At 43.0% G+C, this 26,796-nt stretch overlaps 2 protein-coding genes across 4 annotated transcripts in view; one reads left to right on the forward strand and one right to left on the reverse strand.

Moving 5' to 3' along the window:
* PCYT1B (phosphate cytidylyltransferase 1B, choline) overlaps positions 1 to 8,566 on the reverse strand; it is a 31,299-nt gene extending 22,733 nt beyond the window's left edge. For both annotated transcript variants that reach the window (XM_042868497.1, XM_042868498.1), the window contains exon 1: positions 8,450 to 8,566. In XM_042868497.1, coding sequence (XP_042724431.1) covers positions 8,450 to 8,566 — 117 coding nt within the window. The remainder of the gene's footprint in view (positions 1 to 8,449) is intronic.
* A 13,238-nt stretch (positions 8,567 to 21,804) lies between these two features.
* Positions 21,805 to 26,796, forward strand: part of POLA1 (DNA polymerase alpha 1, catalytic subunit) — a 193,224-nt gene continuing 188,232 nt past the window's right edge. Inside the window, exons 1-6 of one of the 2 annotated variants that reach the window (XM_042867742.1) lie at positions 21,805 to 21,890; positions 23,075 to 23,199; positions 24,305 to 24,401; positions 24,891 to 24,971; positions 25,692 to 25,807; positions 26,053 to 26,115. In XM_042867742.1, the coding sequence (XP_042723676.1) occupies positions 21,878 to 21,890; positions 23,075 to 23,199; positions 24,305 to 24,401; positions 24,891 to 24,971; positions 25,692 to 25,807; positions 26,053 to 26,115 (495 nt within the window). In that variant the 5' untranslated portion in view covers positions 21,805 to 21,877. Of the gene's footprint in view, positions 21,891 to 23,074; positions 23,200 to 24,304; positions 24,402 to 24,890; positions 24,972 to 25,691; positions 25,808 to 26,052; positions 26,116 to 26,660; positions 26,741 to 26,796 lie in introns of those variants that run through there. The other variant, XM_042867743.1, reaches the window with a different exon arrangement.

Below are 26,796 nucleotides of genomic sequence, written 5' to 3' on the forward strand. Positions count from 1 at the left end.
TTTACTCAGAGGATGGCGAAGCTATTAGCACAGCTGCCAGAGAAGCTGTGGTGCCCCATCCCTGGAGGCGCTCCAGGCCAGGCTGGATGGGGCCTGGAGCTGAGCTGGTGGGGGGCAGCCCTGCCCATGGCAGGGGTTGGGCTGGGTGGGCTTTAGGGTCTCTTCCAACCCAAACCATTCTGTGTTCATTTCATGATTCTATGATTGTAGAGCTTTAACAGATAGGAATATAAAATTATTTACATGGTGCTCACACTCAGGTTATCTGATGCCGTAAGCACCTGATAGCAGCAGGGAGACCATATTTTCGTTTAAGCAGTCCAAATGCCATGTTGTTACTGTAGTATTAATTTGTGGAGTCTACAGACAACCTGTTACCTGTCATAAATGGAGAAGTCATTGTGAAATGGGGATTCCTTAGTGATATTTATTTCTGAGGATGTTAAAAATAAAAAAAAAAAAACTTTGCAATGCAACTCATGTTTCCTGGAAATGAAGACATTGCACTGAATTGTAATTTAAAATTGAATTCCTGAAAGCAAATGGATGTGAAAATAAGATACCAAATAACCCCTGCATGTGGCGTGTGACCCACCTGGTGACAAGTTTCAAGTATCTCCCATGTTCACACAAGAATTGAATGAAGTTCAATCAACTTCAGTAAATTAAGAGATGGAAAGGTAGGACAAGAGTGGCTTCCAAGTAAATGCCTCAGATAGCGTCATTTGCACTCAGCATGTTAGCAGCCCCCAAGTACAACTAATGAGACTGAGTGCAGGGCAGTAGCTCTCTCCAACTGAACTCCATTCTGAGTCAGAATGCAACCACAGAAGAAATGCCATATGACTACTAGGAGCAGTTTATTTTCAGGCATATCTTGGTGCTGCCTTTCTATTACCCCTCTTCATAGCCTCTTAGGCTACTGTAGCCATTTAACTCAGCTGCAATTCAGCAGATAAATAGGAACAGCTTATGTTTCCAACGGATTTAAAGGAAAGTGGGAGGTGTTTTGTAGAGGAACAGGAGTCAGATCACTGAAACAGCACCTAAAAAGTATGAGCACCTCTACACCATTTATTTTGTTTACAGTCAGTAAGAGGAATAACTAGTAGTGTGACTGTTCTATGTATTTCTTTTTATTTTCTTCTCCCACGCAGCAGCGAGGAAGAGAGAAATATTTTTGAAGCTGGGCACACGTAGAGGCATCCACACGACACTGCATCTGCCATTGTAGCTGTGTCTGAGGGTAACTGCATGCAACCTATGTACATAGAAGGGACGCTACTTTTAAAAAACTATTTGTATTAACACAGCTACACTACCTTGCTTACCACGTAGCAGACAAAAACATTGTTGTCTTGATAGAGAGCACTTTTCTATGTCACCAAGGATTTGGCCAGCAACAAAGGTCTGAGCACATTTCAGGTCTTGACCCAGTACGGCTAGACACGGAAAGCTTCACAGAGCTGTGCTTTGTAAGGCCTGTGCTTTGCTGGCAGGGAAATTCTGTGATGCTGCAATCTCCTTCCCTCTCTGAGGCAGTATTTAAAACAACTGATTTCACTGGAACGAGTCACGTGGGTGAGGTCTATTCATATGAAGAAAGAATATTTTGGGAACCTGCTCCTGATGTTAGCAAACAGTAATTACAGAACAGGAAACGCTGACATCGGCTTTAAGGAACATTTGCTAAGAGCAAAATGTTATTGAAACTCTTCAGGAGGAACTAAAAATACACGTGGAGCTTCTGAAGTATAAATGCCCTTTGCTAGTGGAAGGGCTTCCTACCTGGGTCTTCTCCTGGAAGGCTGGGGAGTGAACAGTACAGAAAATGAACATCCTGTTGTCTGATGTATTTATTGCCTTCAGTAACTTTGGCCCAGACAGTTGAACTGAATGTTATTGATGGGTGCCCTGAGATAAACTTTTCAGAAGGAAAAAGCTCCAGTATTGACACATGAATCAAAAGAAAATCTAGCTTATTCTTCAGCAATTCTGCTGACTCAAAGAGATGGATCTAACAAAATAGGCCATTCTAACCTAACAAGAATAATAACTTAAAAAATAATAATCGTAACACCTCTGTTTGCAAGCATTCCAAATTGCTTTATTCCCAGTTGCTTTTTCTGTGGCTTTATCTTCAATTATACTTTGTTTGTCATTAATACTTAGTCAGTCCTGATTAAATGCAAGATGTAATTACAAATTAGAAACTGAATAATAGCAGGAAAAAAAGCTTCCACTGCTTTCTCAAGAAGCACACTGATGTAAATATGTTTGATAGATGATGAAACTAGCACAACAATATTCTACTCTAATCTTTGCAAAAGGAGAAATAATGTTGTGACAAGATTCTTGTGTGACAGCCACAGCTTCTGACCAAACTGGAACACAGTATTCAGAATTAAAATCCTTTGCAGAGGCAGGATGCATCCCAAGTTAAGCATCAATTTATGCACCTGGGAAACAGGATTTTCATGCATTAGATGTCTATTCACACCCAAGCAGCTGTTGCCAAGAGCTCAGTCATTAAAAGTAGTGGTATGTATCCCTGTTATTTCTGAAGAAATGGCAGGAGAGTCCTCAGGAGACCACATTCATCCTGATGTGAGATATTTGCTTACATACATACAAGAAATGAGATGCATGAACCAGGTGAATCATGAAGCACCTCCATCTATGTGAACACAAGCTGGAAAAGAAACACAAGCCTCTGCAAATCACAGATCTGTCCTCTTTCCCCCAGCATAGCTGGAAGGAGTGCTGTACACAAGCGACCTGGGTAGTGAAAAAACAAAATGATGCTAAGGCAGCGTGCAGTCAGTGAGCCTTGATCCTACTGCCTTGCTTGACAGAGCTTCAGGCTGTCAGGGGTCTCTGACAGGAGGAGGGATATGCAACAGTTCAAGACAAGGAAGCACAGAGCTCCATCAGCAGGGCGCTGGTTACCAAACTGCAGCCTGAAAAGGCCATCATAAAAGGAAGACACTGCAACCAGACTGCAGAACCCAATTGCCTGTCATGAATTTGCAATTAAAATCTGAGCAGCAGGTACCACAGACCCAAAACGTGCAAGCTCTGCTCCAATGACACTTTGAGTTTTATCAACCAATACAGAAACTGCTGATGTTGGTTCATATTTTTTTTTAACTTCTAATGCCTGTTTCTTTAGTCACCTGCATTAGTGTATACACGTCATGTATGCCTAAAAGCACTTAACTTCAGGTTTACTATAGGCAAGAGTTAATCTGCTGAAATCAGCTGTAGCTGAGATTCTGGAAGAACCTAGCTCAGTATTTAATCTCTACTCGTGTTTCAACATAAAGGTACTTAATGTCTATCAATTATTTTATGTCAGACGTAGGATAGCTTTTTTTATTATTATTTTTATTTATTTATTTATTTTTTAATATAGATCATTACTCAAAATAGAGCTATGTTGAAGCATAAAGAAGAAAAAAACAATTTCCCCCAGCACGAGGCAAGTATTCTCTGCAGTTCCCCAGCTGGAACACAAGAGCAGCCTGGGATGAACTATTTCCACCTAGGAAGCACACTGGGCTTTCATAACAGACCTCTGATTTATCTGTGCTTCTCAGAAGAGTTTTTTCACCTTTTGTGTTCTGTCTCCATACGTGCAGGAAAGATGGGCAAACTACCTGGGAACAAAGTAAGCACATACGAAGACAGTTCCAGCTGTGCTGTCTGTGCAGAGCCCTAAATGTGAGGTAACAGTCTACATCTTATCCCTGTTTCTGTATTACTGGGTTTCTTCTTATGTTTTATATGTGTCATAATTTTGTATACGCTTTTGGGGAGCAAGTAGAGACATCCACACACAATGGTTTTTTACTCAAACCTCCACAGTAGCAACAACAGCATAGTTTAAGAACTCAGTAACATTCTCCCAGTAAAACTTCTCCTAAAATTGCATTGCAGATACGTATTTGCAAACAAGGAATAAAGACACAGAATGTAGTGCTTGCTCCCTGTGCTGTGTTCATGGGTCACTTATGAACTCTGTAGTTCTGTGGATCTGATCAACTCGAATTGCAATATGTTTTTGCAGAGACTGTGGCATTCTGGAATGTATACCAAACGTGTGTCCTTTGAGGCGGCAAACGAAATTTCAGCAGATTTCTGGTGCCTACAGGCAAGTTTTTATGTATTTGTTAACTGTGGTGAAGACTGCTACGTGCTCCAAGTACAAACATTGGGCATTTTTTAAGAGTTTGTGCTTTTGTGTAAAAGGCAACATTTATAAAAACTAAAATTAAGCCGGAGCAGAAATAAAACTTGTAAAGGAACTAAAAGATATTGGATCACACAAAGTCATTTTGAGTTTCTCACATGTCAAGCTTTTCACGTAGACATTTATGCTTAGTTCCAGTTTAAAGCAAACAGATGGCAGACCCCCTAAGTCATAACATCAGATGAGAGAGAGCAAACACACGGGATTCTTTGAAATCACAACAAAAGCCCCTAAATTTGGCATTAGCTCCTCTGGTTAAAATTGCATATATATATTAGCGAGACATGAAAGGTAAATACGAAGATATATGGAGGCTCATTGAGGTAAAACATCTGAAGTAATTCTACAGGTTACATCAGACCCTATCAAATCACTGCCTGCAAATATGAAGGAGGTAAGGTTTCCAGGGATGAAAATATAGAAAGCCAAGACATGAATAAGGTTCTTGCAATTTTTTTTCCCCAGATTTTGTGCTTAATAATTTATTGCTTAACAGCAGGAACAGGAATCTAGAGGAGCCCAATGCTGCCTTCACTGTGCTGTCATTTCTTCTAAAATAAATCATACAATAAAATGAACAACTAATGCAGCTGATACCTCAAATTACATGAAAGCTGTGCTCTTCAAACGTTCCTAAATCTGATTTTCCAAATTATTACAGACTCAGTGGCCCCAGGATATCTGGTGCCTAAGTCCTACTGATTCATACAAGCTTGTAGCTTCTGAATCTCAAGTTAAAGCAGTAGAAGGAAGCTCGGGCTTGCGAGCAGTTGCTGGGATTGCCAGGGTAAACCTCTAATAGCCCTGATAATTACAGTGCCTTGGCAGAACATGTTTTATTCGCTGATAGGTCTAAAGTCTCCAGCTAGTCTTCCTGCCCTTGCAACGATGTCAGAAAAAAAACTAGTACGGCATTTCCACACAAGGCTGATATTACTTGCTGCACAGGCAAATGGGATCCGGCTTCAGCTTGAGATGTCTGACAATAGCTTCCTGTGGTAGTGTGGATGTCACAGAACTGTGATTCCCAGAACAACCTGGTGTTCTTGGGACTGCAAAAGCCCACAGCAAAAGCCACATACCTGCTTTTTTAGGTCACCACGCTGATAGTAATGAAAAAAGTTGCTTAATTCCTTGCTGGCCCTGTACTCACCAATATCCCTGAACACATAGGCCAACATGTTTTCTCCCCTTTAGTTCACCTTGGCTAATCTAGGTAGTTACTGGACTTCTTTGGATTCCTTAAGCTGTGCCTAACTTTCCCCACCTGTTGCAGAACAGCCTGTATTCCTGACTCAAGCATTACCTCTCATCAGACACAAAGCACCATGAGCTAGGTACTGCTATGGAAATACACATTTCAAGATACTTCATTCCTATTAACTGACCAATTTTGAAAATAATGCATTTTAACTCAGGTCCCAACAGCACTTTTCCAGGTGTTCTCCCTGAGGCCTACATTATGTGACAGGGACTTGAAATACGAGGAAAAGATCCCCTCGAAGGAAAGATGAGGCCAACTGGTACATTTTGAAGTTTGTTTTCAGGAAAGTTTCAATGTGTATTCAGTTTTGCTTTATTTGCAGCACTGTACTTATAAATTACCATTGCTCCTTTTTTTTTTTTTGGTCAGACACTCTCTGGAACGGTCTTCCTGAACAAAGTGTGCTGTTGCAGTGTCCTTTTCTTTATTTCACGTTGACTAGCAATTCAAAAGGCGAGCCCCGACCCTTCCATAAGCTGCTCATGTAGAGTTTCTTCTGGAACCAAAGTCAAGCTCATGATCCCAAAATATTGAAATAAATAATAATAAAAAAGGCATATTGCTTCACACAATTTTCTACTTTTCATCTATTTCCTCCCTTGATGTCTCTGCCATCACATTAGACTAAGAGCTTGTCTACTTACGGGCCTTTTCAGTGTAGGCAGACACAGGCAAACCGTGAACAGGATTCCCTAAGTGAGATCCACAGCTCATCAGCAGTCTACAACATGTTGAACACTGCATGGGGGAAACTGCTACCTTTTGAATGCATGTCATGATATGACCAGCAGCAATGTTTACCCACTTAAAACAGTGATGGTCCCTCTGACCAACCTACGGATAGCTGACCAAACCATGGATGTCTGGAGGTCTAAGCAGGAGAAGCAATGCTCACAAAAAAGAAAAAAAAAAAAAAAAAAAAAAAAAAAGGGAAAAAAAAAAGGAAAAAAGATGGGGCAGTAATAGATTGAAAAGTTGTCCAAGCCAGCAGTTCGGTCTAAACAAGAGCAGGATAAAAACTTCCTGCCAAGCTAGCAGACTGCACAGCCTAAAATCAGAGGACCTAGTGACAGATATCCATTAAAAGTATTCACAGATGTAAGGCTTAAAATAAATAATTGCTTTTTTAATGAACAGGATGACAACAACTGTTTCAGAAAACAACTAACCTCCTTTTTGTGTTTTGAATTTTTTTTCCTTAACAAAAATAGCTTCCTAAAAACGAGCCTGTACTAAGAACCTGAAGGTCCAGATCATTTTTGTGCTGTGTAACAACCAAAGTGCAGTATCAAAAAGTTGTCTATAATGGGTATCATTCTGAGGTACCATCCTGTAGTCCAGCATTGCAGGATGATACAAAGACGGTAACTTAGACCTCCTCTTTCAGTTATTCTAATAAAATAAGTGCCTTGGTCAGTGATCCACGTGTGTACGTGATGAAGGGGGATCAGAGAAGGTAGTGAAAATATTAAAAAGCCCATGTCACTAGAGCATCTGTGGAGTTGTGACTGACCCTTCAAGACACCAGCTCTGAACTCTTCTCAAGACATAGCTATCTAAAGCACCTGTCTATAACATTCTTTATACAATCAAGAGAGGTACACTCCATTATACTACAACGACCTTTTTGTTGTGCCTGAAGACAAGGTAGATCTGCTGGCTGTCAATGTACCACTGTTGATGGACGCACTTTCCATAATCTTCATTCAAAATGTTTTCATTATCCATTATGAATTTACTGGTACTCATGAAGACCTAAAACATCATGATGAATCCCTGTTAATCCCTCTTAATGCACTCCAGCTGTCACCTGAATTTCCACAGAATTATACTGGAGTCAGCAATACCACAAACACTGGCATCACGTTGTCACTGCCTCCTTTAGAATCTTTTAAAGTGTCAGACTGCATGTAGTAATCTATTCAAACGGGTATTTTGACATAGAAATCTTGGGCAGCGTGTAGGGGAATGCAGCAGTAACCACACGTGAGCTAACCTGCCCTATCAACACAGCTCCAAAGACATCCCTTGAATGAAATAATGGTTTTCTTTAAAGCTGGTTCCAGCTCTACCAAGTAGGAAACATTAATTTGGGTCAACTCCAGCAACTGTTGCTATTTCTCATCACGTTAGAATGGTGTCAACTAATTCAAATATAGTGCTGAAGTTAATTACCAAAGTCTGATGCTTAAATATGTGTTAATCAGACCGAATCCTGGAGCTGAAGGATCTGATTTCCACGCTCAGCTGTTGCATCAATCACACACTTACACATCTTGCTGCCGTTTGTCTGCCACCTGCCCCTCCGAGTGTGCAAGAACAATAAAAGCTTTCCACAAAAAGCAAGCCAACACTCCGGCACTTGGCATTACCACACGAAAAGAGGCAGCTTCCAGGCACAGGACCGTCCGGGGCCGCACACACGGAGGTGCGGCAGGTCGCGGACAGCGCAGCGCATCCTCGGGGCGCTCCCTCACGCCCGCGGTCCCGGATCGCTGCCCGGGCGGGCGGCGCTGCGGGCACTACGGGAGCCGGGTCCACCCGGTGCCGCCGCGGCCTGCCCTGCCCTGCACTGCCCCAGAGCCTCGGCCGCGGTACCTGCGCTTGAGGCCGCAGAACGGCGCTCCGGCGGCGCCCATCGCACCGCAGCGTTCTTCGTTTCTCTCTCTTTTTTTTTTTTTTTTAACGGGGTGTTTTATCGTTTCCTCTCTCGCTTTCGGATAAGGACCGGAACTCGCTTGGCTCGGCTGTCACCGCGTTTCCCAAAGTCAGCGAAACGACAAAGAACGAGCAAGGGCAAGAGGAAGGCGGCCCGCGCAGCGAGCTAACGGGAAGGCGCCAGGAAAGCCGTCCGTGCCCTCCGCTGCCCCGGCCCTCCTCGCGCCGGCGCTGCCCACACGCACGGACCCGCCCGCGGGCCGGGCCGCACTCACCAGGCGCGGCTGCGGACAGGTGTGCTCCAGCTCCTCCATGGCCCCGGGGCGCCGCTCATCAGAAGGGGCTTTCGGGATACCTGCTTCTGACTCAGCACCGCCGGCGAGCACTGGCATGGCCGGCTCCCGCCGCTCCCCGCTGCCGCCGCCCGGGCCCGCCCGGCGCGGGGCTCCGCCGTCACGCGGGTGCCCGCCCCGCTGGGGGTCTCCCCACGAGCAGCCCGGGGGCACGGCCGCCTCGCGTCGCCATGGCAACCGGGCGGCAGCCGCGCCTCCCTCCCGCCTGGGGGAGCGCCGCGCTCATTTGCATGCGGCCTCCCGGTTGGCTGCCGTCCCGCGGCGCCACTGCGGGACCGTGCCGCTCGGCGGTTCCTCCCGCCTTGCGCCCTGCGGGGGACGAGCACGGCCGGGGGAGGGAGAGGGGGAGCGGGACCGCGCTGCGAGAGGTGCGGTTTATCAATAAATGGAAATAGACACACGTACATATATAGATGTGGGGGTGTTGTTTGTTTTTGTTTGGTTGTTAAAGTAAAGTGAGGTCGCGGAGGCGCTCCTGAGGGCAGAGGCGCGCTGTCCCGTCCGCGGTGCTGAACGGACAGCTCCCGGCGGCCCCTAACGGCCACGCTCGGACCGCCCCCTGCTGCGCAACCCGCCGAGCCGCTGGCGGGGCGCGGGGCTGCCTGGGAGCGCCTGTCCGGGCTGCCGTCGGGTGTGTCTGTGTGCTACGTGTCATCTGTTAGGGATACCGAAAGAAGTCAGGGGACTTGTCGTCGTACCTTTCTGTAAAAACGGTGTGCTTCTGGTTGAGCTTCTCTGGGTAATGCTTTCGTATATTTCTGCTGATCAAAATAAAGTCGTTTTTCAGAGGAAGGAATTAAAGTTCCTCCCAGAAAGGAGGATGAGATTTGGGCTGGCTTCTTCTCCCGGGTAAGTAACAGTGATGGGACAAGAGGTCATGGCTTCAGGCCGTGCCAACAGCTGTTCAAGTGGAATATCAGGAAAAACTTCTCAGAAAGAGTGATGAATTACTGGCACAGGCTGCTCAGGGAGGTGGTGGAGTCATCATCCCTGAACGTGTTCAAGAACTATAGAGTCATAGAATCAGCAAGATTAGAAAAGGCCTCCAAGGTCATCCAGTCCAGCCACTCTCTTACCATCAATATTTCCCCACTGTGTGCCTGTGTACCTCACCTACACAGTTCCTGAACACCTCCAGGGACAGTGGCTCCTTTACCTCCCCAGGCAGCCTGTGCCAGCACCTCACCACTCATTCAGAGAAGAGAGTTTTCCTGATATCCAACTTGAACCCACCCCTCGCACAACCTGAGGTCATTCCCTCTTATCCTATCAATGTTACGTGGCAGACAAGGTCAACCCCCACCTTGATACAACCTCTTTTCAGGTAGGTGTAGAAAATGATAAGGTCTCCCCTGATCTTCCTCTTCTCCAGACTGAACAATCACAGTTCCTTCAACCGCTCCCCATAAGACTTGTGCTCCAGACCCCTCACCAGTTTCACTGCCCTTCTCTGGACGTGTTCCAAGGCCTCCATGTCTTTCCTCTACTGAGGGGCCCAGAACTGAGCACGGCACTAAGGTGTGGCCCCACCAGAGCTGAACACAGAGAGATGATCACTTCCCTGCTCCTGCTGGCATCAGTATTTCTGATAAAAGCCAGGATGCCATTGGCTTTCTTGGCTACTTGAGCACACTGTTGGCTCATAATCAGCCAAGAATCAACCGACACTCCCAGGTCCATTTCCTCCACAGTCTTCCAAACACTCTGCCCCAAGCCTGTAGTGTTGCCTGGGGTTGTTGTGTCTTGAAGGGCAGGACTCAGCTCTTGGCCTCGTTGTACTTCATCCCACTGGCCTCAGCCCAGTGATCCAGCCTGTCCAGATCCCTCTGTAGGGCTTTCCCACCCCCAGGCAGATCAACAATCCTCCTAACTTAGTGTCATCTGCACTTCTGCACAAAGTCCCCTTGTCCAGGTCATCAATTAAGATACTGAACAGGACAGAGTCCAATACTGACCCCTGGGGAACAGCACTCATGACCAGCTGCCATCTGGATTTAACTCCATTCACCACCATTCTCTAGGCCCGGCCATACAGCAACATCTTTACCCATCAAAGAACGCATCTGTGCAAGCTACAGGTGGCCAGCTTCTCTAGGAGAATACTGTGGGAGACATTGTCAAAGGCTTTGCTGAAGTCTAGGTAGACTACATTGACAGCCTTTCCCTCATCTGCCAGGTGAGTCATCCCATCATACAAGGAGATAAGATTTGGTTAAGCAGGACCTGCCTTTCATGAACTCATGCTAGCTGGTCCTGATCCCACACATGCCATGTGATCTTCCTCAAGATGATCCATTCTGTAACCTACCCTGGCACTGAGGTCAGGCTGACACACGTGTAGTTCCCTAAATCCTCCTTATGAATCTTCTCATAGAAACATGTGGTTGTGGTACTGAGGGATGTGGTTGATGATTATAGTGGTGATGAGTTGACAGTTGGACTAGATGATCTTAGAGGTCTTTTCCAATCTCAATGGTTCTGTGATTCTATAATACATTTTCATTTTTCAGCCATAGCAGCTGCACAGCTCAATGGAGCACCTGGTTTATGCCTTTTTAGAACACAAGAGCACTGGCAGAGTAACATGCAGCTTCCTTTCACTTTCTAGAAGTGAGAGGATTGATCTTTTTTCCCCCTCATTTTCTTATAAAAAGCTTTGAAGGAGCATTACACTATTAGGATATTTGGGCAAACAGTGCTAGTACTTGAATAGATGGATCTAGCAGGTTGCCCTTTTGTAAACCCAATGGTGTATGCTGGTTCCCAGGTGATCAGTGGGGTGAGCTACATATCTGCAGTCAGAGCCCAGGCCTCGCTGCCCAAGTGTGTGTTCTGGGTGGAGAAAGAAGGGAACAGATGTTCTTGCAGCAGGCTGATTGCCAGCAAGTTGGAACAGAAAATTCTCTTCATTTGTGCCTGAAAAGGTGAATTTCGTCTCTGATTTCATGCTAGGAGTTTGCTATTGGAGGCCTGACTTTATTTTAATTTGTTTTTCATAATGTTTCTCATAGAATTATAGATTCTTTGAGTTGAAAGGGGCCATGTTTAAAGGCCATCTAGTTCAACTCCTCTTGAAATGAACAGGGTCACCTACAGCTAGATCAGGGTGCTCAGAGCCCTATCCAGCCTGAACGTGAATGTCTTCAGGGACAGGACAACCATCACCTCTCTGTGCAACCAGTGCCTCATTGCCCTTATAGTATCCTTCCACAGAGATGATATTTTTTTCCATATACATGTGGCATCAAAGAAAACTCTCTTGCAGTGGTGTTGTCACATATCTAAGTTGTGCCAGGATTTCAGTTTTATTGCTATTTATTTCCAATTTGGGGAAACTTTTCCAACTTTTTAATAATGCTTTCTTTTTTTTCTGTTTGAAGAACGTGAGTAAGACAATGTTTTGTACCTCATTAATAGGAGAGAACGAATGGCAGAGGCTCTGGAGAGAAGGCAAGGGAAGATTTTGGATTCCCTCATGTCTGTCCAATGAAAATTTGTCATGCCACCTTGACTGTCATGATCTTAGTGTAATGGTTTTATGTTCTTGAACAGCATATCCTAAACTGCCTCTTTTAGCTGCACAGGCAAAATGGGCTTTCAGGTAACTGGAGTCTCTGCTCATTACCATCTAAAATAAATAAATAAGGAATAGATTTGACTGGAAATGCTGAGCCTGTGGTCTTTTGTAAATCGCATCTCATTTCTTGTATGTATGTAAGCAAATATCTCACATCAGGATGAATGTGGTCTCCTGAGGACTCTCCTGCCATTTCTTCAGAAATAACAGGGATACATACCACTACTTTTAATGACTGAGCTCTTGGCAACAGCTGCTTGGGTGTGAATAGACATCTAATGCATGAAAATCCTGTTTCCCAGGTGCATAAATTGATGTTCTATGCAAACAATGCAAGAAACCACGATCCAATCCCCAAGACCTGAACCAAGTAGACAGCAAACAGGGAAAATTCTTAACGGCTCTCCCCTTGAGATGTAATGGAACTTTTTGGATATGAAAGTTCTTTTTACAAACAGGAACGATTAATTCTCCAAGTTTGAAATATACATATTTATATAAATAAATAAATATCTAGTTGTTACATTTAAGTCTCTGCCTGAGCTTCTCCTGCAGCTGAATACTACAAAGACAAGCATCCTGTGGTAGGTTCCTCTGCATTTCCAGGCCACCACAGCTAAATCTCCTCTGCCTTTTTTTTCAATCTAGCCATTAAAATTATTATTATATTTTAGTGAAGCATTCATCAGAGCCCACAACTTTAACTAAATAAAGTTCATTTCCTTGTAGGCATCAGCACCTGTAAAACCTCCATCATGCTTTTGCCTATTATTCATGTTAAACTAGTTCTAGCCCAGTAGCACTGATCATGTAACATGGCTGCAATCTGAACATGGCCACTTCCATTAGGGAGGGTCTTCTTTCTCTGTATTTGATGGATTAAGATAAGAGAGAACGATCATTCCATCATCAAGCCGTTTACATCAAGGTCACGATCGTGCTGTTTAATGCATACTAATTGCATTCTTGCCTCGTGGCAAAATCCCTAAAAGAGAAACCTCTATTTGGCAACTGGGAATAAATGTTTTAAAGAACCCTAAACTGCTTGAGAAGGAAAATGACATGCATTTCACCATTAGTTAACAAAGAATGCTTTATACTGCTTTTAATTCTTCAGCAGAGATGTAACCTGCTATCTTTAGCAGTGTAATGACAGACTTCAAAGCCATTTGCCAGCAGGTAATTTGGCTTAGATGCCCTCAGCTGTCCAGAGCTGTTACTACTACAGAGAAGTCTGAAAATACTAAGCAGATTCTCCAGGCTGGGGACTGCAGTATTAATGAAAGACAGCCATGATTCTAATGTCCTTTGTAAAAACATGGACAGGAATGTATTGCAGACCTTAAGAACATTATCAAACGTTTGAAGTGCCTCAGGGGATCTGAAGCACTAAGTAATACAGCAGAAGCTGTATTTAAAACGATCTGCACATAAGACAGGCTGAAGTAGTCTTCTGATTTATAACCGAGTCATAAAAAAGGAAAAGAGATCCTCAGGTATCTTCTGTCCAGAAGTCAACAGGAGACCACGGAAAACTGGTGAGAGACGTGCTTAAACAGTGTTTGACTTTGAAGCCAATCATCTAATCAAATAATCGCAGCATAAGTTCTTCAATATTTAATGGGTGAGCTGTTTTTTGCTTCAGTGTATATGTTTTGGATCCTGAAGGCTTCAATGACTGTCAGCTACATGATTTTGTAAGATGCAGGAATGCATTATGTTCAGATTAGTTACAATACTGTTTCTTTCTTTCTATCTACCTATCTATACCACAGTAACTCTAGCTTGCTAGAATTAATAACCATCAACAAAAATAAAACAGAAGAAGAAGATATCTTATTGCTATGATGACCAATTCAGAAAATGACAGATTTTTAGACTGAGATTAAAACCCCACAATGTGATATATTTTTTTTCACACCCGCATGGGCAGAGAATGTAAGGTATCCAACACCATGGCTTGCAACACTCTCTTTGCTGCTTCCATGTACTGTTGCTTTAATTCACTTTTAGGGTGTAGTTCATCATTCCAGTGGAAGGCACAGAGCTTACAAACCATCACTTTTTTGTTAAAATAAATCCAAAATGTTTCTGATTTACGAGGGAATCTCACAGAATTGTATATGGATTAAATCCATACTTCTTCATACACGGTGACAGTCTGTAAATTACTAAAAGAAAAAACACAAGGTTTGGTGTAATATCATCTTATATCTGTCTCTCTGTAGCAGAGGTGTGATTTTTAATAAGTACTATATTCTCAAAATACATATATAGAATCAAATTAGTCAGTCTTTCAGTAACAACAGTCATAAAATCATAGAATATACTGAATCACAAGGGATCCACAAGGATCATTAAGCCTAGCTGCTGGCTCCACACAAGACCACCCAAAATCCAAACCCTGTGACTGAAAGCCTTGTCCAAACACTTCTTGAACTCCAGCCTGCCCTGTGCATCCCGTTCCATGCCCACCGCCCTGTGGTGCAGACCCCTTCCCTAACCCCCAGCTGCCCCTCCCTTGACGCAGCTCCATGCCGTTCCCTCAGACCCTGTCACTGTCACACAGAGCAGAGCTTGTGAGGAGCTGTAGACCAGGATAAGATTAAAAATAAAAAAAATAAAAAAAAAAAAAAAAGGAAAAAAAAAAAAAAACAAAAACCAAAAAAGCACATTTCAGTTCCAATATGATTTATAAACAAATGATCAGAAAATCACAAATTCCTAAAGGCACAGGCTTTTCAAGTGCCATTCATCCATGCCTGATAGTGCTATCTATCTTTAATAACTGGGGCTACCCACTTTCGAGGAGATTCTTTGCGTTCTCTTTTGTAAACAGCTTTTATAAGCACTTTTGAAGAAAATAGATAGAAATCGTGGTTAGTATTTGAGCAAGAGAATAGCTGTCTTAATTTTGTATTTCCATTGAGCTATTCACTGAGAGTGAGAAATGTTAGGTCTGTGTCTCCCATCATTAAATTGTTTTTTTTGTCCTGGCTATTTTTAACAATCAAGCTTTTAATTGCTGGGTTGTCATGGGAGGACAGCTTTTCCAGCAGTGGGACTTTCCTGCTGGATGCACAGAGGTTGTGAAGAATTTCAATTAGCTAACCTCTCTTCATCATTCCCTTCCCAGCGCTGCAACAGCCTACTCAATCCATTCTTATCACTGTTTTTACTTTCTTATTAGAATGTCTTTTTCTTAACATCTACCTTGTGTTTTTATTGATGCTGCCTAACTCCGTTGCTTGGTTTTCTATCAGACATAGATAACAGTTTCACCCTCTTTTGTCTTGACTATTTTTTCATTAAGGCTTTGAATCAATAGTTTCAGGATTTGGAGTGAAGATTCAGGTAGATTTTTATTTTTGACAAATCTAATATGCCTTTTCTACACTAAATAGTCTTAATTGTTCCAAAGATTTCTCAGAGGTTATATTTTAAAGACCATCTCATTATCTTTCATGTCGTTTTTTGGGTTCTCTAAAGCATTACTGCAGAATGGTGTAAGAACAGTACAGCTGCAACTTCACAACTACTGAGAAATATAAAGCTGAGTATAGCTGCTTTCTCAGTATAAGGTTTGCCTAAATGATTCATCTTCTGCCTGTCCTGCTATTGAGTGAATACTCATTACAGATAAAATATGATTTAAGAAAAATCTTTCTCCTATGTACATTTAAACTATGTTGTTATCCTTCCTATCACTTTTTCCCTGCAAGCCATTGTTTTCTCTCTTTCTGGATCAATTTCAGCTTCGTCTCTTCTGCCTTTCTAGATGTGCACACCAATTCCCTCAAATCCACACAAAATCCTTTGCCAAAGCTGTCTTTCTTGCCTATATTTTTATTGCATTCTCTTCTACCCACCTTCAATCTATCTGTCACCTTCCTTCTCCCCAGCTCAATTTTAGACTTCTTGGATTGATCTTCAGTATTCCATCACTCTGACTTTTTCAGCATTATAAACCTCCAATACCATTCATGTCAATCCTTATCTGCCCATTCGTCAAACTTTCATGCAAATGTCTTCTCAAGCTGCTAAGTAAAACACTGAAAAACTGTACTCTAATCTGCACACAAGTTGGGGATCACAGTTTATAATTTTGGATACCAAGGCTTATCAACTGTAGAATTTGATAAATCTGGGCAGAGTGACATACCTTATTTAAAGCAAAACATTCGCTTATGCACTGTAAAATGAGGATTTGCTATCTAGCTTAGCTTTAATTAATTATCGAGATTGTTTAACCCCGAGATCATAATTCAATTGTTTATAACTTAGTCAACTTAGAAGCTATTGATATGGCATGTTACTGGCTGGGCATCTTCCATCCATTCAGCACTTGTGGAAAACTTCTACCAGCACAATGTAGCTGCTTCCTGTGACTGGGAGGAACTATATCTTTTTTCTTGGAGACTTGGCGCTTGCGACAATTTCATGCAATTCAGCCTTGGAAATAAGTCACTTCATATCTGCCAGAGTCCTGAGAGCACTAAATGAACTTGACGGCACTGAAGCTTCACCAGGGACCTCCAGTCTGCACTCTCTGCCTATAGGACCAAAAGCTTTATTTAAGCCTCAGCCCTTTTCTGAACACTGTTGGAGGAGTCCTCATCTCCATCATATGCTTTGCTTAACCACCAGTATGATCTGGACCTGAAACTGCAGGCTGATTTTCTGGCGTGACCCCAGCCCTTCCTTGTTTCTAAAGACCTACTTTGTGTACTTAACCCTGATCTGCAGGTTGGCAAAATGGCTTGCTGTTAGACCTGCCCCAAGGCCTAATGATCTGGACTCTTGGTTGGACCATGCTCACTTTGCTTGGGTACTGTGGGGCTGGGCCCTGGCTGCTGATGCCCTGTCCTGCCAGCCCCTTGGCTCTTGACTTGCCTTTCCTTAACAAGCAGCACCACTCCTACTACTCCCTGGCAACATGCATAGTACTAGTATGTTTAATCACGAGTTTAGCTACTAAGCTACCTGGAAACTCCGTTCCCTACTGGGTGTGGGTGAAAGTAAGCAACCCCTGTCTAGTTCTACTGAATAACTGCCCATGTTTAATCCTGGGACTTGGAAACTCTGAAGACCTGTTATTTTAACAACTTCTTCCATTTTGACTAAAATAAGACAGATCAACCCACCAAAACTGATTGGATTCAGTCCACCTCTGGGCCTTCAGTCAAGGCCTGAAGTATGCTTTAGGAGAGGATGAACACAGATGTGCCGTTGCTAAGCTCAGCCATGTGCCCAATTGATCTGGACTTTGTCCTGTGGACTGACTTCCTGCCCTGCCCTGGGATTTGTCTCATCACTGTGGACTTGTCTGGTGGTCCCTGGCCTGTCTGACTCACATTACTGTCACCATACCTGACAATACCTTGCACATCTAGCTTGCCTGTGATAATGAGGCAAGTTCAAAATCATGTTTTGTGATCTGGACTCCTGGCTGACCCTGATACTATGGCTGAGCCCATTGGTGGCAAGGTCCTTCTCACACCAGCTGTGTCATTATCCCCTCCCTCATGGAATAGCTGATTCTTGCTGCACCCTGACAGTTAGCTCAGATGTTCTCAACTCCTAAATTCAGTGCAGTGATGACTGGTCCATGGCTGTATGAGACCTTGCCTGACCCTGAGCTTTAGTCTCCCCATCATGCTGGCCTTTGCCAAGCCAAGGCTCCTGAGCAAATCCTTCCACCTGAGACATGGCCTTCAGGATCCCTGCTGCCTTTAGGTCCCCTTCATGTCATCTCTTTCCCACGTCCTTGTCCCTACTCCAGGTCAATGTTAATGAAGTAGCCTACAGACTTTCTTTCTGAGCCCAGCTCAGCTCTGTGAGATGTGGGGATGCACTCTGCTCAGGAGGGGAAGCAGCTGCTTGTGCCCTATGCCCTAAGGATATCAATAGGCCTGACCAGTCTCTACCCCCCGCTCAGTGGCTCTACTCTTGCAAGAGCTGTGTTGTAGTAGTACCAGCCTCCAGCTCAGCAACTGCCATGCCCCCGCTTCCCATCTTGGTTTTGGACCTTTCCTATTACTCCACACATCTGGTGAACAAGGGGCTGTGTCTGACCCTAGATACCATGACCAGGTCTGATCCTCACCTATGGAATGACTTTGACTTGACTCATTGACTTGACTCATCACCATGGGCATGCCTAGAGACAATCAGGCCGTGCCTGACCCAGACTCTCTGGACCTGCCCCTGAGACACATTTATGTGTTGACCTCAGGGCTGCCTCACTACCAGGGACTTGCGTGGACTGGACACTTGACTGCCTCTGAGTGTCTGCCCTGCTGATATCACTCAGAGTGTGTGGGACATGGACCTCTCTGTCCCTCCACTGGGAAGCAGCCAGCCCTTGCTGCCTTTTGACACTTTGAGCATGGATTCTACCGGCACTTATTCAGCAAGAGACCTGGGGGGACTGCAACAAGACTGGCAGTTATTTCACAGCATAGTGCAATGGTTTTGTCTTTCCTGCTGAAAAGTCTTACAAAGGTTGAACACAGAATATTTACTATTGGAAGTATATTTAATCTTCAGCCAGGTGTTGAAATGTAAAAGCCTTTCTGCAGTAATGTTCTGCTTATACATTGATGGTTCACTTTTGTGAAATTGTAAGGAGTGCTGAAAGTAGTTAAAACAGAGACTTTTGTGCTGTAGCAATAACTGTATGCTTTTGAATACCACTGGCATCAGACTTAATTCTTAGACATTATAATTACATGTGAGCTCATTCTCTGTGTGTTTGCTCTAACTTGTCTAACCTATTTAATCTACATTACAATATTTTGTACTTGAAAAGGAATATTGTATGAGGGAAGCGGGTGATTCAATTCTGCTCTCTGTTGCTGTTAGGTAAATTTCACTGATTTTGGTAGAGTTACTAGGATTTGTTTAACCGCAATTAGAATTTAATGCAGTTGTTATTATTTTTTTTAGATCTCTGGATATTCTTTCTATACCAACTTTCTTCTTTCAGATAGCAAATTAATGGAAGCTGTTGTTCAAGTTTCTATTTCATGTTTTCACTTCAGAGTCTTTGTGTCTAGCAGCATCTTTATCCTTTTTATCCTATTGTTAGCAAGAAACGTGAGTAAGAAATTAAAAGGAGATGTGCAGTGAACAAAACGCATTTACAGGCCTGGTAGTTAACCATCCTACTCTTTGAACATAAATGTTTGCATTACCATTTTCACTGATAAACAAGAGGAGAAGCATCTCTTTCTTCATAAGTAAGTTAAACACATGTGAACAGTTTTAAAATCAAAGAACTCTTGGTGGAAAATAATTTGAGATTTTTTTTTTATTTTTAATTCATTTAATCTGTGCTCCTTTAGTAGCTTAGTCCCCTGTGCAGACAGCACTGGCTGTAGCAGCTAAAGTAATTCATGTTAAAATGTCACATGCATAGCACAGTTGAGTAACCAGCTGCTGAAATGAAATGGTGAATGAAATGAAAATGAAAAGAACTAAATCATATCAGATGTATAAACTCTAAGTTGAGTGATAACATGAATTAATTCAGACCAACATAAGGATTAGAAATCTGAGAATGAAATAATCTGTGTTTGTGGAGTACATATACTATATACACATCCACATCCTGCGCAATAGCACACAATTCTCCACTAAGATACTCTGTCCTTAACAACGATATAGCAATGCTTAGGCATTTTAAGTTAGTGCAGCTGAATTTGCTATCTCTGCTACAATTCATACTCTACTTGCATTCTGTATTTTATACAGTCCCTCTTAATTTCAATAGATTTTTTTTCATCATCATAAAAATGACCAAGCATAAGCTTAATATGTAATATTGGAATCTGAGAATTTTAACTTTTTGCTCTGCTGTCCTTGAGACAGATCATGTATGCATGGATATAAAAAGGAAGAGCAGAATTATTCTCAGTACAGTAATTACTTTGTCAATTTAGTATAGGTTAGATATTATACTCCATTTGTGCGTTAATATATACTGCAGGATATATTAACTTGGAGCTCTTGCAGTGGTTTTCAGCATTTTCTATTCATGAATATTGGTTTTGATTCTGACATATTTAAATCATAGCTCTAAGAAAACAACATGAAAAATATATCTTTGTCACCTTTTGTTGAAATCTGGGAGCGCAGGTTTCCTGAGCTTCCTCTTCTGCTCTGTGCTTTTGGCTGCCTACCATCTTCATTACTGCACTTCTCTTGTGCTTTTTTTTCTGAGGCTTATCACACTTTCCTTGAGAGAACCTTGAGTGGCTTGGAGCCGCACAGTGAAATTCCCACTCTTTTACTTCAAAGACAACTGAGCAAAGGTCGTACCAAGCTGTTCTTGAATGACTGTCCCAAGGGAGGCTAAACTTCAGCTCAAGGTAATCTGCTGTGACAAAGCTGTTTAGCAGAGGAAGTCCCAGATCCTGCTGGGCTATTTTTCTTTTCCAAAGCAAACTGTATTCCCCCCCTCCCCCTTTTCCCCTCCCTGTGGCACTTAAATGCTTATTATGCTATGCTCCAGGAAACAGATACCTTCTTGTTATGGCCCAAGATGAATGCCAGAATTGAACAAGCATTCATGAAAAAGGGTTTTGTTTAGTCTGCCCTGTCCCACAGTGGAGCTGCATCAACAAGTACAGTTCTATAAGTTAACTGTATCATTGTGTATCATCTCAGATCATGGCATCACCTGAACAACATTTCACTGTGTGTTTGACAGCTGACAAAGGGTTTTTTATTTTAATCAAAAGAATTAAAATCCCATCAATTCAGAATTACAAAGAATGCATAAGAAATCATTTAGATGCGTGTGAAATGCAGTATCATTGTATCTTTATTCCAACTGAACGATTTTGTGATAACTGTTTTATAAATTTTATATACAAGACAGCATTTCATTATCTATAGGTCAGATAAGCATTCTTCTTGCAGCTGTCAGTGTTTTCTAGAATGGCTTAAGTTGTAAGGGACCTTAAAGATCAAGCTTCAGCCCTCCAAAGCTATAGGTTTCCAGGGCTGTAGGTTTGCTACAGCTTCACTGATCTAGAACAGCTGTTGCTGAGAGGGGTGGTCTCCTCTCTATGCCCAGGGATGAACAGCTGGGATGGTTGGGGGCATGTCTAGCACTTCTAGCACTTCATGATGCACTTCTGATGGTTCCATTAAAGTACAGCAGTAACAGACAGTACTATAGCAAGAGGTGGGTAGGTAAGTTAGAACTGGTGCCATTTGCCTCTCTTACAGGCCATACACCCTAACTCCGAAGTCAATGCCCGTGTGTTTTCAAAGGCAGCAAATGCTCCTCGAGTAAATCCTGCAAATAAAGGTGGAAAGATCACTGGGTAGTGACCGGCCAACAACGACGTCTGAAAAACATCCAAGTGGAAAGAAGTAACAAAGCCCATTAGTTTCCCAGGCTTTGTAAATAAGGCCACAGGCAGTCCTACGCCATTTCAGAGAAAAGGACTCAAAGTTTCAGTCACCTCAGCCGCTCCTGCAGCTCCGCCATTAACGCAGCCGGCGCTCACACAGCCTCGCACCGGAAACCGCTGCGCCCCATCCCGCCCTTCCGGTCCGCGCAGCCCCTGCCCCGGGCAGCAGCGCAAGACCCGCCCTCACCATCAGGGGCGGCGGGGTGGGAGGTGCGTGCGTGCGTGCGGGAGGGGGGGACGAGAGGAGCCGCCGCCGCTCCTGATTGGCTGCCGCCCTGGCGGCGGCTCGCGGGACTCCCGTCTCGCGCCACTTTCGCCTTTGGCGCGCGCTGAGGGCGCGCGGGCGCCATGGCTGAGAACGGTGAGGGCCGTGAGGGCGGCTGGGCTGGGCTGGGCTGTGGAACGCGCGGCCGAGAGCTCCCACTTGCAACGCTGGGCGGGGCGAGCGGGTCTGTGGGGCTATCCGAGCCCGGCGGGAGGAAGGGACTTCGGGGCGGGGGTTCTCAGAAGGAGGGAATCGCCTCGTGAGGGTCGCTGGTCGTGGGTGAGGGTGCGAAAGAAGCGGGAGGCAGCCGTCAGGTGTGGGCAGAGCGCGGTTCTGCCTCAGTGCAGCTGCGCTCCTAAGCGCTGTGGATTCACATAAGGAATATTGCTGCTTTGCAGCAGTATGGGCCCCTTCGCTGCCTGTCTGTTCCCTAGTTGTCATGGAGACGTGCAAAATATAAGGAACTGGAAGTGCCCGGGGAAGTGGGGCGGGGGTCCTTTTCAGATGGAGGCTGATGAGATTTGAGGGGTACTTTGGAAAGGAGGCAGTTTCTGTGTTATCTCTCTCCGTCCTGCTGAACATTGGCTGGGATGGAACCTGCTTGCTCTGTGTGTGTGCGTGTGAGGCTGTGTGTTCCCTAATGCCAGAACTGCTTCTCAACAGCTGTCCGTGACGTTGTGCTTTTAGCCAAGCGCGGGACAGTCGGGGTCTTTATTTTGATTGAGACGTTGAGGCCCTGGAGTGTTTTTGGAGAAGGGCAGTGAAGCTGTGAGGGGTCTGGAGCACAAGTCCTGTGGGTGCGTCTGAGGGAGCTGGAATTGTTCAGTCTGCAGAAGAGGAGTCTCAGAAGAGGCCTTATTGCTCTCTACAACAGCCTGAAGGAAGGTTGTGGTGAGGTGGGAGTTGGTCTCTTCTCCCAGGTAACAGTGATAGCATGAGAGGGAATGGCTGCAAGTTGGATATTGGGAAGAATTTCATCTTAGAAAGACTGGTAATGCAGTGGCACAGGCTGCCCAGGGAGGTGGTGCAGTCATCATCCCTGGAGGTGTTCAAGGAATGGTTGTGGCACTGGGGGACGTGCTTAGTGGGTGTGATGTGGTGGGCTGACAGTTGGACTTGATAGTTTTAGAGGTCTTCTCCAGCCTTAATGATTCTATGATTTTGCTTAGTAACTACCTGTGTACCTACAGCCAGCTCGTAATGCATCGCTGAATACTAAATACCAGAGATAACAGCAGCTCATTACTAAAATTTCTTCTCTTGTTTTTAATTATTTTTAGCGATGCCTGAGTCTGGGAGTTTTGCAGCATCACGCTCTAGGCGTGAGAGGAAGTCAAGAAGAGGTCAGCAAGAAGCACTGGAACGTCTGAAAAAGGCCAAAGCTGGGGAAAAATTAAAATATGAGGTGAAAATTCCCTCTCTTTTGTCTTTAATAAAAAGTTAATGTGAGCTGAAATGCTTAACCACCCTTTGTGCATTTCCCAAAATTATGAGAAGCAAAATGCGCCATTCAGCTTTAGCGTACTATTTCTAATGATGTGTATATTTGGGAATGTAACTGTCTTTCATATTGCTTTTATTGTTTTCAAAACCGAACTTTAATAATTGCAAATCAAATATGCAGCATCTTTGCTTATCTCACAGAGAGCAAAGAAGGAACAACCTTTAAATATAAATTAGTTAATGTTATGATAGGAATAGGTTTTGTTTTATTTTTAAAAATTTCAAATGATCTTCTCTTCAAATTTCAAAGCTTTACATGACTAAAATCCATTAATATGGATTGTATATAATGTAATGTATTGTGGGTGTCCCTGTTCGTTGCAGAGGAGTTGGACCAGATGACCTTTATAGTCCCTTCCAAATCAAATTAATTCTGTTAGTCCATGAATACTGATACTCTGTTTCCACAAAGAATACAAAAATTTAAGTATTCAACTGATATAACTGAAATTTGGCAGTGTGATATCAAGACCATCCAATTAATTGTAGTGTTATCGGAAAGTGGCTTGCACATTGAGGTGGATAAGTCTGAAGAAATCTGAAATGCATCAATCATTAAGATGCAAATTCACTCTTAGGCACAGAAGAGCATCTTCAGCATTATTCTTCATAGCAATTCACCTTCCTTTTTACCGAGCTCATCTTGGTGCCTGAGAGTAAAGCAGAGTATCACAGCTTGTATTTGTTAGGATTCATTTATTATTTTATTTCTTTGTGGTGTGAAATGAGGAATGAAGTATATTAGGTTCAAATGAAATCTCCACTGGTTTTTCAGGAAATTTGGTATAATGTGATAATTTAAAAAATTGGTAACAGTTCTTCTGTCACTGCCAAAAAAAAGAAAAAAAAAAAAGAAAAAAAAGAAAAAAAGAAAAATTGAATGAATACCTTTGCTTACAAAATGAAAACATTGCATCTGTCCAGAAGCACTTGCAGTTCCCGAGAACTTTTGTGTTTTCATTGATGACCTGTATGAATAAGTAATCATCAATGTGCTTTAAATGTAGGTTGAGGAGTTCACTGGTGTTTATGATGAAATAGATGAAGAACAATACTCCAAGATAGTCAGAGAACGTCAGGATGATGACTGGATTGTTGATGATGGTAAGTTAAGGTTCATTTGGAGAATTATTTCAATTATAGTATTATAACCAGCTGGATTTCATAGTGCCTCTGTTTTGAGGTAAGTTATAGATCAGTGCATTCTTAGAAACGTTTCAGCAGATCAAAAAAAAAAGGATGAACTTTAATATGGAAATGAGTCTTGCATTGTTCTTGTAGTACTGTATTAAGATAGTAGTGAATGTATTTTTCCACCAATAATTGCTTTTGAAACTTTATTTCCAATTGTCAGCCATGTAACTTCAAAAAGAAGTACTGTCATTGGTAATTTCTAATTAAGTAATAATAATACATTTTGTCTAATAGAAGGTGCAGCTGAGAGTGCTATAGATTTTAATGTTTGCATTTATATCACTTGCTCTACATTAAAGGAAATAAAAGTTTATATAATGCTTTGTATTATGAAGATATTTAGAAATATCACGAGAGAGAATTTGAACTGCAGATGTTTAACATTTTGGTTTTGTACAGATGGGATTGGTTATGTAGAAGATGGACGGGAAATCTTTGATGAAGATCTGGACGATGATGCTCTTGCTTCCAGTAAGAAAGGTAGGATGAACTAAACCACTGTAGAAAGAAAGTTTTCAGCTGCTTCTCAAATGGGCAACTTCTTGGTGTCAGAATATGGTGAATATGGCCAAAGGCATGCAGTGTAGTTCCATGGTTGTAAACTTACATTTTTTTCAGTCTCTGTGATGCAGAAGGGAGGGGTCCACAACCTGGTGTCAAATCACTTCTAACTACTTTAGTGCTCAGTCTTCTATGGGATGTATATTCAAATCTACAGCAAACACATCTGGGAATTTTTTTGGCTTCCAGAGCCAACGTGTGAGGGATACGTGGTTTCTCTTACCACTAAAATTCTTCCATGTGTTTATGGATCTGGGATCAAATGGTTTTGCCATCTTTTATGATCGCAGTGGAGGCTGCTGTTGAGAATTCAGGCCTAGTACCAAGCTCCTAGGTACTTCTTCTGTGCAGATTCCATACAAAGAATCTTGGTCCTTTTTCTGTACTATGGACTTGTATGCAAAGATCATCCTGGATGTGACTAGCAGAGAGAGGATTTTGATAGGATTTTGCATACTTTTTTGTGCATGGCAACCATTAGAGAACTGGCAGCAGACAAAGGAGCATTAGGCTTCATTTCAGGCAACAGTGTAAAGGTGGACAAAGTGATTACCTCATCTGTCTATTCTTGCCTCTAAGTGGACCCCTAAACGTTAAACTTTTTGATGTAGAAATAACTGATTTTATCTTTTTCTGTAGGAAAAAGTGGCAAAGCTCCTACAACTGATAAAAAGAATGTGAAAAAATCTGTGGTATCAAAGCCAAACACAATTAAATCTATGTTTATTGCCAGTGCTGGGAAGAAAAACACGGATGTAAGTTACTGCATGGTGAAGTTTAAAGTTTTTTTTTTAACTTTATGTTGTTTTAGTGAGGGTGGGATAAAGTGAGGTTTTATTTCAGTTTCCTGTGTCGAGCTGCTAACAGGAGTCCTTGTGTGTAGTGCTTTTCTGAAGTTGTGCCTGTGTTTTATGGAAATCCTTTAGCTGTTTGGTGCTAATCTCCCGATTGGGTTCAAATGAATAGCTAAAAACTGTTTGGTTAAACTGTTGTCTTGCAGAAAACTGTGGACCTGTCAAAGGATGATTTACTGGGGGATATTCTTCAAGATCTAAATGCTGAAGTGAGTATATAGGTAAAATCTCTGAGATACCGTCATCCATTTATTTTTCTTGCTGTGGAACTTGCAAAGAAAATAAAATTCCTCCCCAAATCAGGTCATCTAAGATTGATACCTGCAACTACACATCTGCTTGATATATTTCATTATGTTTGCAATCTGTCTGCATGTTTTCTGTACCACACAGAAATCGCATGGCTATTGAGTTGTTAAGCCAAAGCTAGTATCTCCTGGTTAGGGACAGCTTATAGTGTGTGACCTGGAACCTGTGCTAATGCAGCTTTCTAGATTTCAATCAGCTTGGAGTGAAACAGAACTTGCGTGCATCTGGACAGCGTGTGCTAACGTGTGTATCAGCATGCTCTGTCACTCTGTGGGGTATCCATCGGGTGTGTTTGAGTGCATCAGAGGAGATGAGGAAGGCTTGTTCTGGGACTCAGCAATCTGAACTGCCTGCCACCTCCTTTGCGTGGTGAACCTGATGGTTACTTTCTCTCAACTGTGAGTGCAGGATAGCTGCTACAGCAGCCAAGGTTGGACTCTTTCTAATGAAGCCATTCCTGATCATCACTTAGTTTTCAGTGATGGATTTTAGATGGATTTCTTAGAGCTGAAGAATTGCTTACATGTAAGCGTGTGAAATTGCTGTTGTGGAGAGATACTGAATTAAAATGTATTCTATCA

The sequence above is a fragment of the Lagopus leucura genome, unplaced genomic scaffold (assembly GCF_019238085.1).
Source record: "Lagopus leucura isolate 7727_CA_CO unplaced genomic scaffold, USGS_WTPT01 Super-Scaffold_100001, whole genome shotgun sequence".
Classification (NCBI taxonomy): Eukaryota; Metazoa; Chordata; class Aves; order Galliformes; family Phasianidae; genus Lagopus; species Lagopus leucura.